Here is a 9,811-nt window from a genome sequence, read left to right on the forward strand (position 1 = left end):
TTGTCTTGTCAAACTTTAAAACTTGTTATATGGTTATGTGAGCATAACATTACAACATTGTAAAGGCTGTACTTACCAGCTAATGAATGTAAGTCGCAATACAAGTATGTTTTTGATGCAATATTCATGTTTATACCTTAAACTTCAGACACAGATTCACCCACTTAAGGCAGTTTACAGTGCTTGACACAGAAGATAATAACACTACAATAAATAGATTGCACTTGAAAATATTTTCCAACAAAGAATTATAGTTGCATCCAATTTGTTAAAACCAAACCAAAACCTCAAAAAGCAATAACATCACCTGCAATCCAAAAATTATGCATTAAATCAAATATATTAAAATATTTAAAAAAAACTAGGCTCTTAAAAAATCTGCATACAACTGAAAGGATTTTTTACGCCATAATAAAATGCCGCTATCTCGTAAAACAAGACAGAAAAAAATGCATCAAATAAGAATAAAGAACTTAACCGAAAGTACTCACCGATATTGCACAAGCTGCCACAAAATTTATTCATATTCCAAAAACGACCTCCCCTTTAATATTTCCTTCACTGTGGGTTGTTTAGGGGTTTTGGGTCCAGGTTCGGGGGTGTAGTAGAAGTTAATCCCACACGGGTAAATCACCCCATCGTCCCTCACTAATAGAAGTGGAACTTTAAACGCCCTTTTCACGTATTTCCATTTTGCGTGAAACTTTGAAACTTCGGGGATTATACAAACCAAACAATTGGAACATCTGCGAATGTAACAGGCCAGGTTACTTGAAAAGCTCCGTTTGACTCTCAAGTTATAATTATGAGTTTAATTGAGAGCATAATTATTATTGGGCCCAGTCATGAAACGTTTATGCCAGGGGTCGGCAACCTTTTAGCCGATGCGTGCCAATTTACTTGTTATTTCCATGTGTTAATGACCTCGCGTGCCAACGTTTTCTCAATTTCGTGCCGGCAGATATCAATAATAAAGAGAAAGCAGAGTGCATGTTTGTGCATGCAATGCTGAATTTTAAGACAATGGCATGATTCAATATAAAATCGCAAATCGGTTGGTGTGCCATGAAAAAACACCTTGCGTGCCAGAAGTTGCCAACCCCTGGTTTATACAAACCGAAGATAAAGCACAGTATTGTTTAAACCAATGTACTTCAGGTCTGGAAGTAAACAGTGCAATGGGAAAAAAGCAATATGTGTGCAAGTAAACTTTCGGGAAATTACTGGTCTGAAACCGACCAATTTGATAATAATTTCCAACCCTGCGATTGGGCACAACTTTTAAAAAGATATTAACAGCCTGAGCGCAGGCACGCAGGGACAAGGCGGGCCACTCTATCCTACAACTTGTCGCAGGAGAATAAACGTAACGGCTAATTTCAGTGCGATGCATCTTGCGATTTGGAAAAAGTTGAGTTTAAAAAAAACTCTCGTTCACTTTGTATGAGAGTTAAAAAAAAACACTATTCAGTTTTCATACCTGAACATAGTTTCTGTTTCAACAAATGAAAACCAGATTGTGAGATTTGGTGCAAAATTTTCCCCAGTCAGTTCTGCCATTGCCATATCGCCACCTCCGTTAATCTGAAATAACAAAATCCAAGTTTTGATATTAGTGTATTAAAACTGAAAAAAATAGCTTAGTTGGTTACTAAATCTGCTAAAATACAATTGAATTTGTGCTTGTTCCTGATTTAAAATGACTTGTATTCAATAAAATCAAACACCTAATTTATAACGAAAGCTATTAAAAGCGCGATGCTGAATAACCTTACATTGGTTTCCTTAGCATCCCAAAAGGCATTGGTTGAAATCCAACAAATATGTGATTTAATAACTTTTTTTTAAAATTGTATCAGAAAAAATGTTTTGGTAAATACATTCACACGCCCTTTTAGGTAAAACAACAAGGTACCCAAGGATCTCAGGACTGTAAGTTTCATAGTTCCCAAATGACGTAATCGCAAGTATATTGAATTTAAAGTAGGTTTAGTTACTGCTTTTAAAGTCATGAAACAAAGAGACTTCAGTTTTAAACGCGTGAAACAAATATTGACATAGCGACTTCGGTCGACTTTAAAGTAAAATACTGGGTCGGGGGTTTGGGGGGCATGACCTATGACGTCACAATCAGCCCCCTAATTGCGTCACGACCATTACGGGGTCCCGTTCTACTTAGGGGCTGTTGTTTGCAGCAAAAATCCAAAACAAAAAACGCGTTTTAGAGTAATTTCCCACGCCCGATTGTGACGTGTTGGAATGTGGAACACAGGCATTGTTAATGTATTTGTGACGTCACACAACTTGGCGCTGTCAAAACAATGCAGTCGCTAGAATTGGTAAATATTGCCAAAAATATTCTAATGGAAGTCAATTATTTTACGGAAAATAGTAAAGAAAAAATGAAAAGTCTTTGATGGAAAAAGTTTCTCTTGAATTAAATAGCTTTTTTTAGTTAATCTCTATGGGAAAAATCAAAAGCATAAAAAAATTAATATAACGTCCCAAATAGACGAAAACAGCGACATTCCTAATTTTTCAAACGTTTGGGCAAATGCTCATGCCATTATCACTGATAAGAAGGCCACATCAGCTACATAAAATAATTCCTTAAATAGAGTCGTTACCTCCATATTCCGCACAACGGGTACAGGTGTTACAGGGACATTGTTGACCAAATTAAATGGGCTGTCACTCCACGTATACTCCGATTTTTCAGTTGAAATAATCGTCCAACAAGCCCCGTCAGTCAAGCAGTCCACGTTTTCATGTTTTGCGTGTGGTGAAGCCTGTATAGCGGTATGAATGTTTGATAATAGTTGTGACAGATGTTGGCTTCAAGGTGTAAACATGGGTGTAAGACCACCCACTGAGTACGGCTGCTGGGTGTTCGGGGGCAGTTAATGGTCACGATGCTATTTTGATTGGGTATACACCCGAATTTTAACACCTTTTTGACACTTTTTTTTAGTTTGCGGGTATAACAAAAGGAGACAGTTTTATTAAAGAATTTCAGGTATCCGATTTTTGTATTTGGCCTTGTTAACCTTATAATTGTTATAAACGCAGAATAATACACATTTTCAAGCGTGTTATGGCATGTATGCTTTATATCAATTAATTAGAAGCTAAACAGGTTATTAAAAGTAATTAAACCATTATGTTTTATTAAAAAACAACAGTAAAAATACGTCTTGGTTAAACTAGCACATCTGGACTCAATTAGAATTCGGTTAAATTTAAATACTTTTTGAGAAAATGTTTGCAGACGAAAACTTGATTTGAGAAAATACATATAATTTGAGGGGTGGTTTAGAAGCCTGCTACAAATCAACGCTTGTGCCAAGGCATTTTCTTTACCTTGTAAACGACAATTTTTTCTTTCAACAAACACAAATATTGTCGGTCGGTGTCCTTTAGATAGAGGGCGCACTTGTGCAGTTGTGACACCGGTTCGTCGCTGTTCAGTATCGCGTTCTGCTTATCCACTTTTCGGATGATCTGACGGTAAAAATACGAGATAATGTGTGATTTTACTTGTTTTTACATGATAACGACATAATGAGTTCCACTACCGGCACGATAAAAGGAGAATGAATTGATATTTAGTTTTAACTCACCAATCTGGGCAAAGCATATCCAGTCACCGAACATACAAGTTTCACTGTGGTCCCATAATGAATGTAGCCGTCTTCTACTTCGAATTCTTCAGTCTCAGGATGTTCGTTGTCGACTGTTAAAAGAAAATAAAGTAGAATCGAAATTAGAGGTTACAAATTAAGTTTGAACTGAGTTTCCAGCTTTTTCCGTTTGTTAAAGACAAGGGTTCTGGAGGTACGGGACACCATGTAGGGGGGTAAGAATATGGTGTCAAAATAATGCTTGTTTAATTAAAATAGAGAAAATATAATTTTAATATGGTTAACAATATAATATGACGACTCAAGGTTGAATTTAAGCCCAGTCGGAAAACATGAGGCTGTGTTTTAGCTCTTTTTGGATGTTACCCTCTTGAGATACGAGACAAACAGTGTGGGGGTACAAAATACCGTTTTAAAAAACGATCGTTTATTTGTTGAAATTAGAGTATAAATATGGAATGAATACAGGTGTGCTAAAAATAGCATTAATTCGAAAAACTTTAGTGGTAATATGCATTTAAAACATCAAAATGTGTACAAATGAAAAACTACAAGTGAAGCATAGAAAACTTACGCAGGTGGATTGCGAACGCCCCCCAGTGGGAGGAACTTGCCCTGTATCCTTCCTTGGTCACGTGCAAATATCGGGTTGAGACTGTTTGAGAGCGAAGACGGTTAAACAGCGACACCTTGCTGCCAGATGGGATGCAAACTGAAAAACACAAGTAGCTGTTGTTGTTACCACACTTGGGTTATAACCAGGCAATTACATCGATGTAAAATGTAAAAAATCGGAAATGCTTTTCTACTAATGCGAAACGATTTTTACCAGAACATGTTTTCCAATTAAGTCCAATAAATTCGTTTTTAAAACACATTTGTAAAAACGTTGTTTGACAAAACTACAATTTTTCAAACACAATGGCAAATATAAAAGCACGGAGCTATTAAATGCTAAGTAAGTTGTAAGGTTTCATGAGTGAAGTAGGGGACAAAATAAATGGCTACACTGGTAGGTTTGTTAACGTTAATATTAATGTTTTATCACCATGTGCACTGATAAGACTATATACGCAGAAACAGTGTGCACTGTCTGCAGTTTGCTGATCATTTATTGGCTTGACTCTGTTATATTGATAATATGACACTAAGCCGACATCACTCTGAATCCCACGCAATTAACTTGGCCATTGTGAACCAGTTTCCTCTGTGGTTTATGCCCAGGTCAGGTAATGAACAGATTTGGTAAGGCATAGCATTTTGGCCTGTTACTTCCAACAAACTGGAAGGCCATTAGATGACAAATCAACCGCTCGGTACAATTACAGATATGTTAAATTATTATTAAGTATGTATCTTTAGCGCCACCTACGGTCGGCATTTTTGACGCTTTGTTTTTTCTTGCTCGGTTTCGAAATCACTTTGATTCTTTGCGACTGGAAAAGCCCGATTTCGGATCCGTCGCCGTAAAACATTTTCACATGAATCTCGAAATTTTTTCGTTTGTCCGAATCTGGAGTGTGGAGAGTTTTCGCTGCCGCGTAATTCTGTTGAAAGAAACTAATTTAATTGTTGATTGAATTAGTTCATAATAAAAACTAAAATTGTTTAGTGTAAATAGATTGGCTCAAATTGTGGTTGAAACCCACAGTTAATTGTATTTAAATATTTAATGCCATATTTTGTCCAAAGTTTTATCAAAGGGTAAATGGTCGCATGTTTGCAATTGGAAAATACATTAAAAGTAACTAAATCATAAAAAAAAACTTTAAAACGATTTTTGGAAACAAATATCAAGATGAGAATGAAAATTTGTTGCTAAGAAACGGCATTAGGCAATTTCATAACAGAAATGGATATTTTTGCCCGGCATGTTAGACATTTTAAATGACATATTCAGTTCGTATAAAACCAAAGATACTTTGTGTTTGAAGATACGACCTTATGTCTATATAACGGAGTCTCCTATGGGACGTCGAAACGACGTTTGTTTATCAAAAAAACTGCTGAAGAGCAATACTCGTTTTGTTGTTATAGAAAAACTATTGTTGAAAAAATCGGCTTTCTTTAAACTATCCCGACTTTTCAAACTGACCTTTGCGGGAAAATCGAACGAAACTTGCTGCAGATCGTTTTCACCCCCTCCGACCCCCATGAACAAACAGATCTCCGAAGCCCCAACTCCTGATTGGGGGGCTGCTGATGACGTAGATGTGGCGGGGGAGGGGAGAGGAGTGAGCACTGATGACGTCAGCTTCCTACGTTGTTTAGTTTTCCAACCGCTGCCGAGAAGATGAACACATGGCGGGGGACAGAAAAACCTACAAAACAGGAGTATTGCGTCATAACTGATGACGTTGCTCGGTTTATGACGTCACTAAGGTGTTTTAAGGCAGTAGTCAACAAATGACATTTTAAATAAAAACTATTTTTTGTGTATTTTACTTCAAACGACAGTTTTTTTGTAAACGATAACATTTTTTTCTTTCTGTTAACGTGGGAACATAGAAGTACTACGTCTTCAGTAATAGTAACAAATGCACGTCTTAATGAAACAGCAATTACGAAATTAGCAATTAATTCACTTTAATCATTTGCAGCTAAATATAAAACAAGGTTAGCCCGACCTCTTCTCGGAGCCGTACGACTTTTGGGCAACTTTCGCATGTAATATCGCCACTTTCATGTCTTCACGTTTCCGCAGGTACCGCCGCACGATGTCGCCCATGAGTTTCTTGTCGGGCATCCGCTTTTCCTTGGCAACCAGCAGTTCAGGAGTAAGACTGCTGCAAATGCTGCTGCCCACTGATGCAGCTCTGAGTGAAAAAAAAAAAAAAAAAAAAGAGGAAAAAATGGAAACAAGTATCAGAAAAAAAGAATCACTTTCGACAATAAGCATTTTTATCTTCGTGTTTCTTTGGAACCAAAGTTAAATCCGTATTTACATCCCACTATAATTTGTACTAACAACATTTTAACGAAATATCACAACTCAACGTTGCTGAAAACGGCTAAGTCAAGGCCAAATCAATACTTTTTGCTTTTTGCAAAATACAAGTTTTTAATTTTGGAAACACTGCAACGAAGATTTTTTACCTCCTGTCTTCATCGTTAACCTCTGACCTCGGGGTCAAAAGGGGCGTGGCTTCACGAATCGGCGTTGTCGGTATGACGTCATCATCGTAGTGACGTTTCGATTGAGGTGATTCCCCCGCTGTGCTGATGACGTCATGTAGCTTACGTTTTCTATGTCGAGTTTCGGGGATGTTTTGAGTTTCGACGGAAGGCGGCAACTTGACGTCGCTGTTTCTTGGAAAGGAAAGATCGGCTGGCAGTGTTTGGCAAAAATTCTTACTCGAAGCGGCCAAGTTTTGGTGAATGTTGTCAATACAGTTCTGGTAAGCGGCTTCGGAAATTTCGTGGTTATAAGTTGTCACATTCGCGTTGTCCGCTGAAACTTGTTGGTAAATTGTGTTTTCAAAACCGGATGACGCAGGTTGCGCGAGATTCTGCGATTCGTCTGTGACGTAACAACCAGCGTTCGAGGAGCACAAATACGCGGAGAAATCTTCGTTCACAAACTCGCTGTTATCTGACGATATTCCGGCGTTCCTCGTTGCCATTGACAACACATCCTCGAAAACGACATTCTGCTGTTGTTGAATATTTAAGTCGTCAGCTGTGACGTGAGCAACTGGGATGACGCTGCTGTTTGAGGTGGTGACGTTGTCCCTCATTGTAAGATTCTAAAACATTTTGATCAATTGATAAAAATGTATTTGCCCCTTCTAAGCTTTTTGTGTTGGGCAATAAATTTAAAACGAAGGTCAATTGTAAAAAAATAAACCTACACATAAACGGAATTGAATGGATTGGAATAACTTTTATTTCTTACCAGTAATTCGCATTGCCCTTCCATGCTTTTCTTTTCTTCTTTTTCTGGTGCGGTAAAATTGCCTAAAAGTAAACAAACAGTTCGGAAACTTGTAATGTAACATAAGCAACTCAATACTATGAACGAAGAAAAAATCACTATTTGGGTTGTTTCAACATTTAAACCGTTTTGGACACAACAAATATTTGTTTTCTTAAGATTTTACTAAACCGGCCAAATTATTTATTTCAACAACAAATACTATTTTTCTTCATAAAGACGCTAAACTGAACAAAACTTTAAGAAATCCAGACTAGACTACAAACCAAATGTTTAAACGTTTACTTTAAAAAGCAACCACCTAACTACATTGAAATTGTAATTTTTGAAACATTTTTCTGTCCTTTTTCTGCAAAATATATTGCTACCTGTAAAAAAACGATGCCTATTACACTGCTCTACCAGTTACGAAATTCTAAAAACAAGCTACCAACTTTTTTCAAGCTGCTGCTCCCACAGAACTTTCGTATAAGAAGTGCAATCTATTTATAACGACTTTAGTTGACACAAACGCAATACAAATGACGTTAATCGTTTGCCAAGTCAACATTATTATGACGACATAATTTAACCGGGTACTTCTGATCAGCGTTCCATTTACCTCAAAATTTAGATTGAAAATGTATAACATTACAATGAAACTATAGCAGTGATAACCCTTTGCAGTGGCGTTTTTAAATACCGTAACGCTCTAACCATACAATCGATGTTTATCTTTCTCGAAGCTAAATATAAAACTGCGTTTAATAGTTAACTTCCGAACAATTGTTTTAATTAAACCATACAAAGTCCATTAAAACCCGAACAGCTATAACCCGGTGTATTGCACTATTAAACACACATCAGCATGGAATTCAATCACTTTTTTAATGGTTAAACAGATTTGAAAAATACTTCATTACCTGTTTCATTGTTTCTACCTTTTCTTTGATACTCTGAAGCAGGTCTTCAAAAACTATTCTGCTGAATTTTTGCATAGGCACTATTGTACCAAAGTACTGAACAAATTTGCTACTCTTCACAAACTTAACTTTTCTTTCTTCAAGCCATACCCTATACTACAGCCAGCTGGAAGAATGTGCGCGGGGCGCTTTGGTTAATTAGATGCTAAAATTCCGCCACACTCGGGAAACTTAGTCAGACAGGGGTGACCAATTTTATATTGTTGATTTGTTACCATAGTGATTTTGGGTGGCATATTGTATCACTAAAACTCCATTTTTATGCTGTGCTGATGTACAAAGCCTTAAAGCTTCACAAGATGCATGGTTTTAAACATTGTCAACATATATTAACTGCTTGTGAAATCGAATACCACTTGGAAAAAAACAAACACCTGTTACCTGTTTCACCAAACTACCTTTTCTCAGGTTTAGCCTTAAAGATAACTGTACCATCTATATTCCACAAACTGCAGAGATACATACCTTTCAAAGTGTTTGCAGGTTTAGCATGTTGAACTTCGCCAAAATCCTGTTTCTTTCCTTTTTCATCAGATACAACCTTGCTATTCACGGTAGTGCCACTTTCGGGGAAGTCCCTCACTGCCTTATTGCATTCCGGGTCCAAAACAGGGCGCGGGGTTTCTAGAAAACGACCCGGTTGGGGACCAGACCCCGGAGAAGGGAGGGCCCTCACCCAGGCCATAGTAGGGTCATCTTCTTCAGCCACATCATACATGGAGTAACGCTGAAGAGGTGTTGGTGGTGCCAGGTCGGTCCCCGCGCCTGACTGCAGGGGAAAATGGGGCAAAGGGGTGGTTGGGGCCATCGGGGGAAGAAAGAGGTCAGACATAACGACCTTTAGTTAAATTCCTTGACTTCTGTCTTGCTTAAAATTTTCTCTGTTTGGTTCTGAATAAGATATTTTCTTTAGTTAGTTTGCATGAAAAAAAGAATTGGCAAAATTACTGCATAAAGTTTACATTAAGCCTAGCAGTAATAATTAGAAATTGGTTATTGTTGAAACTGAAGTCATACACTAACATACAGCCCTTAAGAACAAGAAAAACCAAAGTGCCAAAACGATATACCCAATAACAAAAACATAATTTTCGCGACATTCTACATTTGGCATGTTAAATTTTCAGAAAAACTTGGTAACGGTAACAGTTACTTTGATTTCCTAACCAATTTGCCTGATAATTTATTTTGCTTAGCAGTTTAAAACCAATAAAACACACTAATTCAAACCTCTGTCTATTCTAGACTGAGACCAACTGATTGTCTGCCTGCTC

General features: G+C 37.3%; 1 protein-coding gene across 1 annotated transcript; it reads right to left on the bottom strand.

The window, feature by feature from the left end:
* Nucleotides 1-109: 109 nt before the first annotated feature.
* On the bottom strand, nt 110-9,382 carry LOC145232333 (recombining binding protein suppressor of hairless-like). Its single transcript, XM_080096927.1, has 13 exons — nt 9,003-9,382; nt 7,537-7,598; nt 6,738-7,387; nt 6,269-6,457; nt 5,737-5,962; nt 5,014-5,188; nt 4,216-4,353; nt 3,621-3,733; nt 3,361-3,501; nt 2,628-2,789; nt 1,481-1,584; nt 492-746; nt 110-307 (listed from the first exon to the last, which is right to left on the bottom strand). Exons 1-12 carry the CDS (start codon nt 9,367-9,369, stop codon nt 518-520), a joined length of 2,556 nt encoding a protein of 851 aa, XP_079953053.1. The 5' UTR covers nt 9,370-9,382; the 3' UTR covers nt 110-307; nt 492-517.
* Between the last annotated feature and the right edge of the window lie 429 nt (nt 9,383-9,811).

This window comes from Phallusia mammillata, chromosome 6 (assembly GCF_965637545.1).
Source record: "Phallusia mammillata chromosome 6, kaPhaMamm4.hap1.1, whole genome shotgun sequence".
NCBI lineage: Eukaryota > Metazoa > Chordata > Ascidiacea > Phlebobranchia > Ascidiidae > Phallusia > Phallusia mammillata.